Source organism: Nicotiana tabacum, chromosome 9, assembly GCF_000715075.1.
Source record: "Nicotiana tabacum cultivar K326 chromosome 9, ASM71507v2, whole genome shotgun sequence".
Classification (NCBI taxonomy): Eukaryota; Viridiplantae; Streptophyta; class Magnoliopsida; order Solanales; family Solanaceae; genus Nicotiana; species Nicotiana tabacum.
The window spans coordinates 103764795-103783425 of record NC_134088.1 but is presented as its reverse complement, the minus strand read 5'-3'; the positions used below and the strand labels follow the sequence as shown (position 1 = coordinate 103783425).

The following is an 18631-nucleotide window of genomic DNA, read 5'->3' as shown; positions in this document are numbered from 1 at the left end:
GTTTTTCCGCCGTTAAATTTTCTGTACTTTGAAAACCCGATGGGCCCTTTTTGAGGCACCCCAACATCTCATCATGGGCTTCATTTGAACTCATTATCAACAATTTTCATATGAGTAATTAACCTAAATAGTTGTCTACCTGACCGCTTAAACTAAAAATAGCTAGTTTATATATAATATATGTATAATTCATATGTGGTATATATATAACTATATATAATTAGTGTATAATCTATATATATCGACTAGAAAAAATAAACAATAAATCTGACAGGCTATTCGTATAAAAATCCCTTTCATATATGCAAATTTCTTGAGTAATGGCACCAAGTAGCCGCTTTGAGCACCTCTATTTAAAAAATATGTAGTTTATAACAATATTTAAAATTTAGTAAGTTTTTTAAAATTTTAGATTGCAAGTTTCTTCTTCTTCCATTTAGAATTGCTTAGCAAGTTTGAATTGTTAGATGTTGGTTTATTATATGCTTTAAATTCAGACCTTCAAAATAGCAAGTTTGAATTGTTAGATGTTGGTTTATTATATGCTTTAAATTCAAACCTTCAAAATTTGTTCTTTACAATAATGTAGGTACTTATTGAGAGGATATTTCGCTAAGCTTATAAGCTGGTCAAACTGCCTTATAAGCACGTTTTGGCTTTTCTACGTGTTTGGTAAACATCCAAAGTGTTTATAAGTCAAGTGCTTATAAGTTAAAATCAACCATAAGCCATAAGTTGGTCACCCTCAACTTATGACTTTTCAGCTTATAAGCACTTTTAGTTTGACCAAGACTTTTACTAGTTTATCCTTAATAGTATTTTTTAATTTACAAAATATTTTTCCCAAAATAATTTTTTTAATTTTCTCTTCATTCCATATTCGTTTTTTATCATTTTCTCTACAAAGAAATATTTTAATTCATAATTTTTTGTAAAGCTTTAATGGTATTTTAGTCTTTTTAACAAGTGAACAGCTTATCAAGACTTTTCTACCAAACATATCAACTGCTTATTATTAGTTTCAGCGCGTCTATCCAAACACGTAAATATTTATTTTAAAAATCAGTTTCAACACTTAAAAATATTTTTCAGTACTTCATGCTTATCAACTGTTTATAATCAGTTAATCCAAACGGGCTTTGAGACATAAGTCTAATAATTAAGGGTGAAATTCTTATTAAGTAACAAGAAACTAAATTGAGATGTTGGATAAAAAACTTAGGATAGTTCGAACTTTAGACCATAGGTTTAAAATTTTGAACTGTCAATTACTAACTTAAAACTCGTGGTGTGAAGTTCGAACTGTCAAAACCAAAACTCTAGACCTTCAGTTTAAAGTTAGATAATGCAAAAGCCTAACTTCCGCCTGAAGGTCTGAATTTAAAGTTTGAAACTTCAGGACCCAATTTGAAGTTTACCTATTATGCAACTGAACTTTAAGAACTTGGTAAACTTCGACTATTTTAGATCATAAAAACGGTTATTTGTGCGCTTTGCCCTAATTTCTCCTTGAATACATGTTTTGTGGGGGGGATTTAAAATCAATATGAATTCTGATGTTGAGCATGTTTTATTATTTGTAAACAAATGACCTGCATCGAATAAAAATACAAGGAGATAGCAGTTTTGAGACCTTGAGATTTTTAAGTATAAATTCTTTGAAGATCTCATGCTTTCTGACAGAAAATTTGGCTTGCATGCCACACCTTAAGGGGGCGGTTGGTACTCAGTTATAGAGGAGTTATTCATGTATTAAAACTAGAATAACTTTATACATTGTTTAGCTATGAAAATAAAGAAAAATAATCTCCACATAGAATTTATCATAAGTTATAAAATATTTGGTTGGTTTGATCTCTTTTTCACATAAAACATAACATTGCTAATGTATATTTGGTTCATGTTTTTCTTTTCTGCATAACTTATATACGCATAAGTTATGAGAAAAGGGTAGAAGGTGGAATAAAAGGCCCCATCTTGAAAATAAAATAGAACCTTCATGGAAAAAATTATTGGAACTAGATCTCTCATACAAAAAGACCTAAACTAACTACTTGCTTAATGCATTGAAATTCCAATGAATGCCCTTATTTTACATGTATTATCAATACGTATACAAAACACAAAATAACAAGAATACCCCCTATTCAAATTTATATTTTTTTGTTTAATTTTTTTTAAAGAAAATATTAATAATTTAATAGAATAAACTAGACTAACAACAAATAATACCCACATTATATTTTTATATTACTAATCTTTGCATAACCAATATTCGCATAACTATTTCCTGCTTAACATTAATCCCTGCATAATTAATCTCTACGGAATTGTTTGGGATAATGGTGGGATATCCCATGGGATTAGTTATCCCACCTTCTATGTGGGATAACTAATCCCACATTCTTAGTGTAAAAGTTATCCTTGAATTAGTGATCACGCCCAACTCTGGTCCTAAAAAGAATAAGCGGTCACTGCAAATATAATCCGATCTAAAAGTCCGGAGTCGAATCCCACAGAGAACTAAGGTTTCACTATAACTGTTCAATATCACTAAAAAGACAAGCTCGAACAATTGCAAAGTTATAAATATTACGATGCTTATGTCTAACTAATTAACTAACAAATTAATAGTAAACTAACAACTAAGGATACTAAGGGTTGGAGAAAATATTAAGTAGGTCTAGAGTTATAATTTCCTCTCTAACTCTAATGATGTCTCACCATAAAAAAAAAACTAACTTTAAGGGGTATTTATAGGGTAGGGGCCGAATTCTACATGTCCAAAACTAATGAGGAATTAAAATTTGCTCGGATGGCATCGTCGGCGCGAGGCACTGTCTATGGCGCCATTGTTTCGGTGCAAGGCACTATCTTGGGCGCCAATGACAGTGCCCTGGACAATATCTTACACTGTCTATGGCACTGTTGTTTCATTGCCTTACACTTCTTCTTTTATTGCTCCATTATTTAGCTATGAGGTACCATTCCGTGTAACTTTTCTCCAATTCATGTCCAAGCATTCCTACACGGGAAATAAGCTCTATTACGCGCAATCATCGCGCAAATTAGCATCCAAACAACAAGCAAGTAGGGTAGATAACGTCAAAATATATGGAATTATAGCACGACACCAACACCCCACACTTAAATGTTGCTCGCCCTCAAGTCAACCAACCAAACACTTCCTCTTCAAGGACCCAACAAGCCATACGTTCATAGCACACTAAACCTATGACTATGGTTGATAGTAACAATTAAGTTATAGCATATGATATCAACATTTCCCATACTCATGCCCAATTTCAAAACATCCAACCCAGGAGCAACATGATTATAACAGTCCTAACCTCAAAAACTAACTCAATGTCACAATGCACCCGAGGCTTGAATACTTAATCTAACAGAGATATCTAATAATGTTACCTATCATTTGTGAAATCATGTGCCCTCACAATAAAATAAAGAGTAAGCAATCAACACATCCAAATCACATGATCGAATATATTTTAAGGACTAACATATATGAAGAAAAATCACTCACTCTCTCAAAGAAGTCGCATGCACGCAAAAGGTACCATAGGCTTGTCCCTTTATGTAAACCTCAACTAATGTAGGCCCGCTCGGTCCGAAATCAACTAGGACTTTATTACGGTTGTAATGTGGGCTAAGGGACGGGTAGGATATATTTAGGATATAGTAGTTAACCCTTCTAAGTACGTTAACATATCACGTATTCAACTTTAAGCGCAAAATTCATTCAATCCACTTCAATCATCACGAGATAGCTCACCCCAGAATATTTTTCGTTCTTCTGTACACACTGCTTCATATCACATCAACTAGCAAAAATAAAAAACCTTTATTTATTCATTTATTCTTTCCTTCTTCTTTTTTTTACTTTTACCTTGCCGCTGGTGGATTTTTATTTAAAGCACAAGTGCATATTTCTTCCTTCTATTGGTTCCACTCAAAAGCTACCCCGAGTTTCCTTATTACTTACTTCTAATGATCTCTTTATAATTCAAGTGCTTTAAGAGGTATACGGGTCAAAATGATTCAATTAAGAACAAAAGGGGATATGCTTATAATGCGGGTGCCAAAATAAAGGCTCATAGGTTCAAAAAGGTATCTAGGGATGATTTTATTTGTGATAAGCAACAAAACTCAAAAAGATCAAAGAAAGCCTAACATCACTTTTCAAACCGGTAACACCTAGGATTTTGCTTCAATTCACATTCCGTACAAGTTATAGACTCAAATGCAATAACATGGACTATACAAATAACTCACTTCACATATGGCACATGACTCCCTAAGGACGGTCCCATTCAAACTCTCAATCAAATAAGAATTCACAAAGCCAAGAGATATATTAAGCATAAAGCACAAAGTGAACACAAGTAAAGCAACACAGACATAGGAGTTATACCACATGCTATTCATTTTTACTAAGGCATCATCATATATTTAAAGCTAAGGGAAGATGAAACACATGCTAGAACCTACGTATGCAACCATCAAACAAGTCAAAAGGTTCAAATCACATCAGTCCTTCTCCTTTATTTCATACATACTACTCCAAAAGTTAAAAAATAATAATTAAAACTACTATCCGGTTCAAGTTACATCCTATGAAAAAGAACCGAAACACTAAAAAAAATCACTGGGGATTATTACTACCTAAGAAAAATAAAAGTCATGTTTTTGTATTTTTTTTGTATTTTTTTTATATTTTTTAGACTTAAATCCCTCAAGAAAACTGTCTAGGAGGTCCATCGTTGGGAAAAGTCCAATTTTTTTTTTTTAAAAAAATTATCAATTAAACTAACACAACTAAAATACCATAGAAAGTCACCTAGACAATCTCCTTACCCCACACTTAAAATTGTGTATTGTCCCCAATGCACAACATAAATAATAAGAGGGTAAAAGAAACTCCCTGGTAGGCCAAAGGCCGAACCACTAGCAGCTCATGGGGTACTCACACTTATCCCATTTTTTTTCTTTGTGCGGGCACCCCACACTTAGTTCTAACCATCTGGCTTGCTATTGCATCATTCCAATAGCTATGCTTCCCATGCTCCTAAAAAATCAAAAATGACACTACAAAAAAATACAATAAGAAAATAATTAAAAAAACTAAAAATAAAAGAAAGCAGTAAAGTTGGGTTGCCTCCCAACAAGCGCATGATTTAACATCGCGGCACGACCTGAACCACTTTATGCCTCCACCTCGAGCTTATGAATTTAACCCTCAATCTGGCGACAAGTTTTCGATTATGCTCCAGGGGTGGTGGAACAGATCTAATTGACTCAAGCAACAATTGTACTATTCTACACTTTTTGGCTTTCAGATGAGGTATGTAGTCCTGTCTTTCTGGCAAGAAAAATTCCAGAATGTAGGCACCTTGTTCCTCATTCCTTGACTCCTCAATCGGCTCGAATGACTCTATTTCTATATCATCATCCAAGTACAATGTGGAAAAATGTTCGGAGCGAGGACCAATACGCTTTAAACACATGAACTTCAAGACTTTCAACATCCTCAACATCAATGGTACTAGAGTCAACAAAATATATATCCTCAATGTCCTTGGCTGACTCTAGTCTCACTTCTTCAACATCGACATCCTCAACAACGGCGGACGCACGTGGTGGAAAGCAGGTTCAACTGAACCCGCTTCGTCAAAAAATAATACTGTGTATATGTATAAATTACGATTAAAGCTGCATAAATTTTGTATAAATATTTTATTTGAACCCACTTGACAACTACTATTTTACGACTAAAGTTATGTACTTCTAAGATTGAACCCATTTGTATAAAATCCTGGGTCCGCCACTGATCCTCAAATTGTAGTTGGCTAGGTTGTTGATGTCCTACTCTTACCTCCTCAATTAGCACCTCAAATTCACGCTTTTCTTGGCCACTATCCCCAAAATTGACTTGCTGAGCATTAAAAGCTTCAACCACTTGACTCACTTGAGCCTTCAAGCTGTGAATAGTTGCCTCTTACCTTTCTATCTACAGCTGTTTCTCATTATTTTGTTCAAGAACACACTTTAACATATCCTTGGTCTCCTTTAGGTCCGCATCCCCATGTTATTTATTCCTATTAACTTCACAAGAAAAAGTAGAACCATCATAGTAAGGGGTTTGAAGAGGATAAAAAATATAAGTACAACCATGAAAGTGATCATTTTGACCACTACACACATCACACACATTCCACAAATAAAATTGAGTTGGTGCACATAACTCGCTCTCAGGAATGTTTTAAAAATTTTGTCATGGGTGGTTTCCTTCACAATATGTATACGGATCAAAATAAAATTATCAATACCTAAACTTCTATAATTCCAAGATGTCAAGTTTCTCAAATCAACAAGTAAAATAAAATAAAATAAAATAAAATAAAAGTTCAAACTTGAAACTTAGCAATATGTACAGCTATAACTACACCGTTAGTTCCCCGGCAACGACGCCAAAATTTGATCATGCCCAACTCTAGTCCTAAAAAGGATAAGCTGTCACTGCAAATATAATCCGATCTAAAAGTTCGGAGTTGAATCCCACAGAGAACTAAGGTTTCACTATAACTGTTCAATATCACTAAAAAGACAAGTTCGAACAATTCCAAAGTTATAAATATTACGATTCTTATGTCTAACTAATTAACTAATAAATTAAAGTAGTAAATTAACAACTAGGGATACTAAGGGTTGGAGAAAAGATTAAGTAGGTCTAGGGTTATGATTTCTCCTCTAATGATGTCTAACTCTAATGATGTCTCGCCATAAAAAAAAAACTAACTTTAAGGGGTATTTATAGGGTAGGGGCCGAATTCTGCATGTCCAAAACTAATAAGTAATTTAAATTTGCTCGGATGTCATCGTCGGCACGAGGCATTGTCTATGGCGCCATTGTTTCGACGCAAGGCATTGTCTGGGGCGCCAATGATAGTGCCTTGGATAATGCCTTGCACTGTCTATGGCACTGTTGTTTCTGCACAAGGAACTGTCTGGGGCGCCAATGATAGTGCCCTGGATAATACCTTGCACTGTCTATGGCACTGTTGTTTCTACACAAGGCACTGTCTGGGGCGCCAATGATAGTGCCCTGGATAATGCCTTGCATTGTCTATGGCACTGTTTGTTTCGTTGCCTTGTATTTCTTCTTTTTTTGCTCCATTTTTAGCTCTGAGGTACCATTCCGTGTAACTTTTTTTTCAATTAATGCCCAGGCATTCCTACACGTGAAGTAAGCTTTATTAAGCGTAATTGTCGCACAAATTAGCATCCAAACAACAAGCAAGTAGGGTAAATAACGTGAAAATATATGAAATTATAGTACGACATCAATTAGTTAATATCCCAAACCAAATATGGGATAAAGTTAATCCCAAATTTTACCCCGAGATTATTATTTGCATGACTAATCCCTTGATTAAATTTGAGGTGAGTTTATCACACGTTTGGTTGAGATAAAATTGTAGTATAACTAATCTCGAGTTATCTCGGGATTGTAGTATTTTTTTATTCCCATGGAGGATGAAATAATTAATCTCGGAATAATTAATCATGATATAACTTATTTTCCAACCAAATGACCCTTTAGCAAGGTGAAACAGTGGCCTGTTTTAATATTAACTGATTGGTAATTAATATATATATGTTTGTAATACCCAACTTTCAATTTAAGTATAAGTAACAGTTCAATTTAATTTGTTTGTAATACCTAACTTTGAATGAATTCAGAATAGGCCAATGATATTCTAATCTGAAGAAGTGCAGACTGGATAAATGGCAAATACATAATACTCTGCTTCTTTATGATGATAATTTCCTTTGTCAAATATCCCATGAGCACAGCCCGCACTTTCCTCCACTCTCTCTCCTCCTCCCCTTTCCACCACCGTCACCGCCGCCGCCGCCTTTTATCGACCTCATCACCCTTTTCCCTTCCCTTAAAACCCCTTTCATTTTCTCCCTTATCTACTTTACCCCAACAAGTTCTGTTTTCATCACATGAAACCCAAGACAATAACAAATGTGACATTTCTTCAACTGGGTTTCCTGAAAGTTTCAATTTTGACGAGTCTTTTGATTCTACTGAGCTGAAAAAGTTCGAAACACCGGCCGTTGAGGTTAGTGAACTAGAGGACATTCCTGACCAATGGCGCAGGTCAAGATTAGCTTGGCTTTGTAAGGAACTTCCAGCACATAAAACACCTACTATGGTTCGGATTCTTAATGCACAGAGGAAATGGCTTAAACAAGAAGATGCTACTTACGTTGCTGTTCATTGTATGCGTATTCGTGAAAATGAAGCTGCTTTCAGGGTAATGTCTTAATTTCATTTAGTTTAGTCATTCTTTTTTTTAGAAAATTTGATGTCTTTTTGTGTTTTTGATCATTCTTTGTTAGCTTGATCATGTATGATGATGACATGAGTTGAGCTTAAATTAATCAGTGAGGATTCCTATAGCGGACTCTAATTGTTCGGAGCTGAGGCGTTGTTGTTGTTGTATCATTTGTAGCCTGACTTATCATTAGCTATTATGTGGAAGAAAGTTACTACAAATATTGGAGAATGTTGAGAAAACTGTTAACGCAACTTATATTGCTGTTACTGTATGCGTATTCGCGAAAATGAAGCTGCTTTCATGATAAATTTCCTTTAGATTAGTCATTCTTAAAAAAGTTGCTGTCTTTTTTTGTGTTTTTGGTTATGTTGGTAAAAGTGTTTTGGTTGATCACATAAGGGATCTAATTACTCTTTATTAGCTATTTAAAATAGTAGAGTCTAAACTCTAAATCACAAAGATCTAAAAGTTTCTGTTGCGCATAACAGGTTTACAAATGGATGATGCAGCAACATTGGTTTCGATTTGATTTTGCTCTAGCTACGAAACTAGCAGATTACTTGGGTAAGGAACGAAAGCACTTGAAGTGCCAGGAGATTTTTGATGACATTATTAATCAGGGACGAGTGCCTTCTGAATCTACATTCCATATTCTCATCATCGCCTATCTTAGTTCACCTGGCCCATCAGTGTTAGATGAAGCGTGTCGCATCTATAACCGCATGGTGCACTTGGGAGGTTATAAGCCTCGGCTTAACTTACACAATTCTCTGTTTAAAGCTCTTTTGGGGAAGACACAGGGCTCCAGTAAACACTTTCTGAAACAGGCAGAATTTATATATCAGAATTTGATTTCCTCTGGATTGGATATACACAAAGATATTTTTGGTGGTCTTATATGGCTTCACAGTTATCAGGATGTAGTGGATATGGAAAGAATTGCTGCGCTAAGAGCAGAGATGCGATCAAGAGGAATTCAAGAGAGCAAAGAGGTACTCGTGTCAGTCTTGAGAGCTTGCTCAAAGGATGGGGATCTGGAGGAAGCCGAACGAACTTGGTCAAAACTCCTCTCCGTTGATCCTAGTCCTCCTTCACAAGCTTTTGTATATAAAATGGAAGTCTATGCAAAGATCGGAGAGCCTATGAAATCTTTGGAAGTATTTAGGAGGATGCAGAAACAACTGAGTTCTACCTCCGTTGCAGCATACCATAAGATAATAAAGGTGTTGTCTAAATCTCAAAGACTAGATCTTGCGGAGTCTATCATGTCCGAGTTCATAAACAGTTGTATGAAGCCGCTGATTCCATCATTCATCGATTTGATGGGAATGTATTCCATTGCAAGCTTACATGAGAAATTGGAGTCTACCTTTCTCCGTTGCCGTGAAATCTGTGCTCCAAATCAGACGGTTTTTAATATTTATTTGGATTCCTTGGTGCATACTGGCAATCTGAACCGGGCTGAAGAAATATTCAATGAAATGCGTGATGATGTTGCAATTAGTCTCGATTCTCGTTCTTGCAACAGTATGTTGAGAGGCTATCTGACCTCTGGAGAGTATGTGAAGGCAGAAAAGATATATCATTTGATGCACCAAAAGAAATACGACATTGAGATTGAATCTTCATTGATGGAAAAACTTGACTATTTTTTAAGCTTGCGAGAGAAAGTAGTTGAAGAACCTATTAGGCCGAAGCTCACAAAAGAACAACGAGAAGTTTTGATGGGGTTACTTCTTGGGGGTTTGCAAATGAGATCATATGGAGAGAGGAGGAGGAGAGTACATGCAATCCATTTTGACTTCAATGAAGAGTCGAGGATCCATGCCATTTTAAAGGGACACGTACACGATGAATTTCATGAGTGGTTAGGCTCTCATGATTTGACGGGGGATGGCACTGATGACATTCCTAGTTCCTTTACTACCATCTCACATTCTTGTTTTACTTTCTATGCTGATCAATTCTGGCCCAACGGATGTCCTGGTATACCAAAACTTATACATAGATGGCTGTCACCTTGTGTTCTTGCTTATTGGTATATGTATGGCGGTTACAGGACATCTTCTGGTGATATTCTATTGAGAGTAAAGGGAAGTCGAGAGGAAGTTGCGAATATTGTTAAAGTGCTGAAAGCCCAATCATTAGACAGCCGAGTAAAAAAGAGGGGGAGGGTCTTTTGGATTGGTTTTCTGGGGGACAATGCTACATGGTTCTGGAAAGTGGTAGAGCCCTATATTCTTGATAAATTAAAGGATCTCCTTAAAGCAGGTGGCAAGTCAGATGGATCCCTAGAAATCCAAAGTGTGAATTTTGACAGTGGGTCGGAGTCTGACGAGAAGAATTCTGATTACAACGATGCTGACACGTCACAGGGCCTCTTTTGATTGATGTACTGTTCTCTATGCCTTTATTGCAAGGTGTAATAGGTTTTTTGAGGTTAAAATGTTGCTGCAGAATTCTGGATGATAAGGTGCTCTAGTGCCTTCTTTTGATAGGTATTGTTAACTCATTACTAGCTCTTTGATGTGTATAGTGGTGGGTGAAAAACATAAATATAAAGTAGCTCTAGAATGACCTTGTAGATTCCTCTGGTACAGCACATTCGTTGAGATTTTATCTTCTTCATTCCAATGATTGGTGTGGGTTACTGTTCCTTCTCTCTCTCTCTCTCTCTCTCTCTCTCTCGGGGCAGAGAGGTTTTTGCGAGGTGCCTCTTGGTTTCTAGATCTGACTTAATCTGTCTCTCCTTTTGTATGGCATAGACAATCGGTGTAATTCTATTTTTGTACTTATGAGTAATCAATTACAGCTTCTTAAATGGAAGAGGAAATGTGTAGTTTTAACTAATCGAGATGCCTAAATTGAAAGCATGGATTAAACTAGGAGGGTATAAGGCAATTGGTTCAAATCCCAACAGAGACAAAAAATACTAGGTTTCTTTCCTTCTGCTAAGCCTTGGCAGGTAGAGTTACCTAGTGCATGTGCTGGTAGAAGGTAGCAAGTACCCGATGAATTAGTGTGGTGCAAGTTAGCCCGAACACCACCGTGATTAAACAGAAGTAGGGTATAAGGCAAATCATATATTGTCAAGTTACAATTTATTGTATTCAAGAGATTCTTTTTACTTTCTTTGTACACAATCCTAATCACGTTTGATTCTCGTAAGTTGCAGCAAATTGTCATAACAAAACTGACGTCACAGCAGAAGGCTACATTTGCTCGTTCCTTTTGATTTCCATGTCTAGATAGCGCTTACCTTGTTTCATGTTGATCTTCCATATGGCAATAGTGCTTTCTTTGTACCTCTTATTTATGTTTTTTATTTTAATAAACTGCTTTGCCTAATACCTCTAAAAAATAGTCATGTGTGTAATGTTTTTGTGCACTGCAACTAGGTCTAGGGAAACAACTGACTCCATTATATGCCTTTATATCGATCCTTACATGTGTTATATATGTTTCATTGAAATAATCTCTTGACGTTGTCAGTCAAGCAGAATGACTGTCTGGGCAGAGATGCCGAGTCAATCAAATTGGTGCAAAGTTCTTGCTATGTGAGAAATTTTTTGTGGTAAAAAATCACAAGTTTGAGATGAATACAGTGCTGAGCACTTTTTCTCAGAGCTGAGGATGACGGTAGAATCACTAACATTTTATTTTTTTAACTATAAAAGGATGTAATTTTGTTATTGAGGTGGGGGTATGTTAGCTTAAGAATTGCCCGTGTCATATCATAATCTGCCAAATCAGTACTATGAAACTCGGGATTTTGTTCATTGCAATTATATAGTGAAAGTTGATGCTTATTCCCATAGTAAAGGAAGAGAGGATTTCATTGAATTTTTTCTTTGTTAATGACATGTTTCTTGCATATGAATTAGCATTTAGCAATCTTTCTTGTTAACTAATGCAGCTAGTCTAGAAACCCGAGTCTCCAGCGAGGGAAAAAAAGATGATAAGAATAAGGCAGTGAAGAAGTTAAGAGCAGAGAGCTGTCTTGAACTTAATAGGCTGCTATTTGACAGATCATCAATGTCTCTTTCCACTCCTTCACTGCCACTGTGACTTGCTATAATGTGCCCAAGATATCTACTTTCTTTTTTTCCCATGTGTTTCTAAGCCATCTCTACAGTTTGATTAGTCAGCTTTAGATATGCCGCAGCTGTAAGAGCAACGGCACCAGAGAAGGTGGATATGATTCCATCATCAAGTACCCTGTAAGAGAAACTTATCTCTCTCTCTCTCTCTGGGTATTTTGGCAGAGACAGTGGTTTCCGAGGTGTTTCTTGGTTTCTGGATCTGATTTATTCTGGCCCGCCTTCCGTATTGCATAGCCAATTGGTGTACTTCTAATTTTTTATTTTTTATTTTTTTGTATTTGCGGGTAATCAAATGACACTGGTTTAACCGGTTGAACAAATTTGTCGTCTTGAAGAGCTGCTAGATGCATAAGTTGAAGGCTTGTATTTATGTCAGATAGGTAATTCGTATATTATGAAGGAACATGATTGAATTCAAGAGATTCGTTCCTGTTTACATCTGATCACCTAAGGTTCTCACAATTAGCAGGAGATTGTCACAAAAAAACTGTTGTAGATGCAGAAGGCCATATTCATGCATCCATTTTGATTTCCATGTCTAGATAGTGCGTTACAATTTTATTTTGATCTTTCCATATGAACATTAGAAGGGAATCTTGGTGCAACGGTAAGTTGTCTCCTGTGACCTATCACCTATAGGTCACGGGTTCGAGCCGTGGAATCAGCCGCTTGGGGTGCGGCGCTACTCCGGACCTTGCGTGAATGCGGGATGCTTCGTGCACCGGGCTGCCCTCTTTGGGCTCTGCCTCCCTCCTTGAACTTTATATTCTGAAACAAAAAGGAAATGGGAGAAAGAGAGACAGGGAAAAGGAAAGGGAAAGGAAAAATGGCAAGAATAGAATAATGGGCTTCGGCAAACATGTTTAATACTATGCTTGTGGCCATCCTAGGATTGGTTTTCAAGTAGTTAGCTGGATTATCTGCTAAGAGGTCTAGTAAAGGAAATCATGCAGTGTTTCACTTGTTTCTTTTTAGTGAAGTAACACAATTCCAGAACAGTACCCTATTAGTTCTATTCGTGTTGCATGAATTTCAGAATTTTCAGTGGCATTTCAAATCTGTACCTAATCGGTTCTATGAATCTTAAGTTAACTCAATGAACTCAGATTTTCTTTCATTGCAATAATTTGTGAAATTGATATACATTCTCATAGGAAGGAAGATATGAGGATTTTAATAGTTGACGTGTTCATTGCATCTGAATTAACACTCAGCAATCTCCTTTGTTGATTAATGCAGCCAGCTGAACTCAAGTCTCCATCGAGGAAAAATAGATGAGAACGGAGAGATTTCCTGAACTTAATATGCTGCAATTTAACGGATCTCCAGAATCTCTTACAAACTTTAACTGCAACTGTGAATTACTCTAATGTGCTAAAATTTTTAGCTCAATGTTTCACCAAGAAAGTGCACACATTCATATTTTTGCTAAGCAATGTGCTTCAGAGAAGCCACAGCTGAAAGCTAGGGGGTGCTCTGTTTCCATCGTCCAGTACCGTGGTGAAGAACTGCAAATGCATAGCTCAGATGGTAAAAACAGATATGCAGTATATAAGAAATTAGCTACAGGTTTGTTGCTCTTTTTTTCCCCCTGTTTGCGTCCTTTCAATTGCTGCACTTCTAGTATTTGAATCACCACTTGTGCTTCTGAAATTTTCACTTTTAAGTGTTCAATAAAATCATGTTAATAATACTAAGGTGGGATCATCACTTGCCATCTTTGTAGCTTTGTATCTTCATGTTAATGACTTCAGTTATAAACTATCAAGATAGAGTTGTACTTATCATCTTCATACCAAAAACTTTCTAATCTTTTTGGCCTCTGTTGCTGTTACTGCTCTATTGTCTCTTTCCATCTTCTTGTGCCGAGGGTCTATCGGAAACAACACCTCTACCCCACAGGTTAGGGGTAAGGTATGCGTACACACTGCCCTCCCCAGACCCCACTTGTGGGATTATACTAGGTTGTTATTGTTGTTGTTGTTCCTCGCTTTCTCTTATTTTATTATTTGACATGCTTCCTGTAAGTGTTATGACAAATAGATCAACACTTAAAAAAGTTACCACCAGAGGTCAAGTTTATACAAAAAGGATTTCATCCTTAAATTGCCAGGCAGTAAGATAGTGCTGGGCAGTACAAAAATACAGTTACATTAATTGCAGTTCCTTCCTGTTCTGTAAGCAACTGATGGATGAATTTCTACAGGAGTCGGGTGATGTGTCAACACTACTAATTGAGTGCCAACATCTACCAATACTATCACTAAGAAGGTAGCCGCCGGTGCCATACAGAGCACTTTCTGTTTCTATGTTTTCTGATTGCAGCTAGCACGCTTGACTGAAAGTAGACCTTGTAGGAAAGTGAATTGGAACAGAAGCCTATAGACTCAAGCGACCAGCTTGGTGAAAACTAACCCCAGAAGATCATATACATTTGACGAACTGCACTAGAATGCTGAATTACATAACCATTTTTATCCACATCAACTTGTTGTTTTCTTTCCAACACATCTAGCCACTAAGTCCGGTGCATTAAGCTCCCTCTATGCACGGGGTCGCTGAGACGAGCCGGATCATAAGGATTTATTGTACACAGCCTTAACCTGCATTTCTGCAAGAGGCTGTTTTTATGGCTCGAACTCGTGACCTCATGGTCACATGACAACAACTTTACCAGTTACGCCAAGGTTCCCCTTCACATCCAGCTACTAAGCAGTTCTGGAAAAAAGTAGTTTGGAAGTTGCTGAACTGGATCGATGATCTTTCTAAATGAATCGCAGATTAGATTGCTAAATGCTCATTGTGGGTGGAGTGTGCATAATTGCATATTAGTACTTAAACGAATTTTGTTTAATGTGGTTATGGCATGAGAAAACTACTTGCTGAACCATGCCCCTGTATTTCTCCTGTAAAGTTGATTAATGTTTTATATCGAATTACCTAGTAGCTACTTATAATGGTATCAAATTCAATTTTAATTCAAACCAAACGACTATTAAAAATTCATAATTGCCATAATATAAACAAAAACTTATAAGGAATGATCAAGTTACATTCATAATTTATACATTCTAATGGAGTAAGTAAACGAAAATTATTATAAGGAAATGAGGCAGTGAAGTGTAAAATAAGGATAAAGAGGTTATGAATTTAAGTATTATTTTATATGATACAATTCACAATTGGCAACCTTTTCAATGTTAGAAAAAAGTTGTGGTAATTCAAAATGTTATAGGTGATGTTGGCCTATTGAAGAATGACTAATGCTTTATTTTGCTTTTGAGGTCAATTGATTTTGTACTCTATTTAAGAAAATAAGAATAAAGTATGTATTTTACAATTTTACCTCTAATAATGATAGCATTTCCATAAGTCTTGGGATATGATATGGGAAATGAATAGTTAATGATAAGGGTAAAACAGGAAAAAGATATTATCTTTCTCTTGATTTAGTATAATGGACAAGAAAAAGTGAAAATGTATTTTTAATATAGAAGTAAATGGAGGGAGTAACAATTAAGGGTAATTAGGACTAAAAATAATTCAGATGTGCACTAAATAAACAGGGCCGAGTTCCGGGTCCCGAGATATTTTGAAAAAAAAAAGAATTGATTTTTTTATATCTCAATTAGGGGTGCTTATCGGATGGATCGGCGGATATTTACGCTTAATGATTTGACTTATCGGTTATTGATTTATAAATATTGTAATCTGCTAGCCAACCCATAAGACATCAGGCGGATTGGTATCGTATTATCGATTATCGGGTGGATCGACGAATATTTACTCTTAATGGTTCGGCTTATCGGTTATAGGTGTATAAATATAGTAATCCACTAGCCAACCAATAAGATATCGGGTAGATTGGTATCGGATTAGCGATTATCGGGTGGATCAGCGAATATTTACTCTTAATGGTTCGACTTATCGGTTATCGGTTTATAAATGTAGTAATCCGCTAGCCAACTAATAAGACATCGGGCGGATTGGTATCGAATTAGTGATTATCGGGCGGTTTATCGGCTAAATCAAATAGATAATAAAAAAATAGAGAACTAGAGATTAGGAAAAATTTAGGTCCAGATTTATTTATATAATATTTTCTAATCCATGTGACATACAAGTACAAGGGAGAGTAAATAAGTATATAGCATGGATAAAAAAAAATTGACAACTCAATTGAAAAAAAAAATATTTCTTACAAAAAAAAACGAGTTAGTTAACTAATGCACAAACAAATTTCCTGTCTCATAGAAAAATCCACTTGACATGCAATTCCTGTCTGACCAAATCCATGTTTGAATTTTGAAGAGCTGAATTGCTGCTAGTGTTAGAATTGAGAATTAGGGATTTAGGGTATACATAAGGGTAAAAGGTGAAAATAGCACGGACTAGTCAGTTTTCGAACTGGTAATTAAAAAATAGCCATCGTTTGTAAAGTCATTGAAAAATAACCACTATTTTGGTACAGCACGAAAAGTTCCAGCATAATATACTGGAGATTGGTGCACATGTGTATGAACTTCCAGTATATTATGATGGATCAGTATATTGTACTGGAGCTCCAGTATATTATGTTGGAACTCCAGTATATTATACTGGAAGTCCAATATGTTATACTGAAACTCCAGTATATTATGCTGGAATATTTTCCGGATTTTGAACAGTGTTTTCGTTCAGATTTTTCTTTACATAAAAAGTGGCTAAATTTCGATTACTTTTGAAAAGATGACTATTTTTCAATTACCACTTGTAAATCTCGCTATTTTTGAATTTCACGTATATATATAAAAATTCTTAACGGGTTAACGGTTTATTAGATAAGGAAATTGAGTAATCCGCCCTCAAACCATTAAGTCGTTAGTTATCAAATTTCAATCCGTTCATCAACCATTATTCCGATAATCCGATACCAATAAATCAATAATCCAAATTTGGAGTTCGGAGTTACGATTTGGTTTTAAACAACCCTGGTCTCAGTAGTCAATAGTTGGCTGGATTTTCGCTTTAACGTGCTGCAGGGGAACTTGGATATCTCCCATGTATCAATGTTTTCAAAGGTTGGACAGGATCTTTCAAAGATCTAACTGCCACTAATAATATTTCAAGGAAAATGGATCAATCTTCTATTTCAAATGCTCGTAATCTGTAATCACACTTATTGCTTTCAAAGCTAAAAAGAAAAGGGGAGAGACATGTGTTGTAACGTATGAGCTTGCGCATATTACATTTTCAGCTCCAAGCTCAGATAGAGGCAGGGCGGAGGCACAAGTCGAGATATATGTTCGGACGAACCTAGTAACTTTTGCTCAAACAATATATATAGTGTTTAAAATTTATTAAATATGTATAAATATTAAATTTAGAACTCAATTTTTAAAACTTGAATTCGTCATTTTAAAATTCAGAACTCATAAAATTAAAATTCTGACTTAAAAAGGATCATAGTCAAAATACGTAGGAGATTTGATTGATTGCAGAAGTTGTGTTCCTTCACTTCTGTCAGGTCTATAGACAGAGACCTTCAAATTATTGATTTTTTGTGTCATAAAATATTAGTGATTTTTTGGTGAATAGACACCACACCACACTTTTTCCAGACGTTACTACTACTTTCTACCAGAACTGAGAAAAACATATCTATTTCATTTCGTAAATTTGTAGTAGATATATTAGGAAGCCTAATAGTTCACATTTATCACGAGGAGTCACAAATTTCATAGTATATTTTATTAGACAAGAGGCACAACATGATCCTATATTTGCCTAATTCCTTGTCTTGACTTTTTTGGCTCTAGTAGACTGTTAATACTTTTTAAAAAAAAAAATATTTTTGAGTAGAAGTAAAAACAGTTTTGGAGAAATAGAAAAAAGTAACTTCTTCCCCGAAGCACTTTTGATAAAAATACACTTAGAAATACTTTTTAAAAGTTTGGCCAAACACAAATTGTTGCTTAGAAGTGTTTTTCAAATTAATTAGCCAAACACAAACTGTTTTTCATCAAAAGTACTTTTGAAAAAAACGCTTTTAAAAAAAACACTTCTCACAATAAGCTAGTTTTTCCAGCTTGGCTAAACAGGCTATACCGGCGATCCATCACTGCATAGGATCTTTCAAAAATTTTCTTTAACGCATGCAATAACAGAATTTAAACACGA

At 35.6% G+C, this 18631-nt stretch overlaps 1 protein-coding gene across 3 annotated transcripts; it reads left to right on the top strand.

Annotated features, from left to right (window-relative positions):
• The first annotated feature begins 7765 nt into the window (after positions 1-7765).
• On the top strand, positions 7766-15417 carry LOC107789909 (pentatricopeptide repeat-containing protein At2g15820, chloroplastic). 3 transcript variants are annotated; one of them, XR_012694995.1, is made up of 5 exons: positions 7766-8345; positions 8858-10867; positions 13712-14041; positions 14679-14743; positions 14830-15417. XR_012694995.1 is itself a non-coding variant. In XM_016611787.2 (2 exons), exons 1-2 carry the CDS (start codon positions 7836-7838, stop codon positions 10754-10756), a joined length of 2409 nt encoding a protein of 802 aa, XP_016467273.1. In that variant the 5' UTR covers positions 7766-7835; the 3' UTR covers positions 10757-10997. The 3 variants fall into 3 exon arrangements, 1 of the variants encoding a protein (XP_016467273.1); XR_012694994.1 differs by having other exon boundaries at positions 14679-15417; XM_016611787.2 differs by lacking the exons at positions 13712-14041; positions 14679-14743; positions 14830-15417 and having other exon boundaries at positions 8858-10997.
• The last annotated feature ends 3214 nt before the right edge of the window (positions 15418-18631 follow it).

What these genes read in the sequence shown, in the direction of transcription:
- LOC107789909 (XM_016611787.2), top strand. Translation starts at nt 7,836, where the DNA reads ATGATGATAATTTCCTTTGTCAAATATCCCATGAGCACAGCCCGCACT. An exon ending in AAAATGAAGCTGCTTTCAGG is followed by an intron (nt 8,346 to 8,857) that starts GTAATGTCTTAA and finishes TGCGCATAACAG; the next exon opens with GTTTACAAATGGATGATGCA.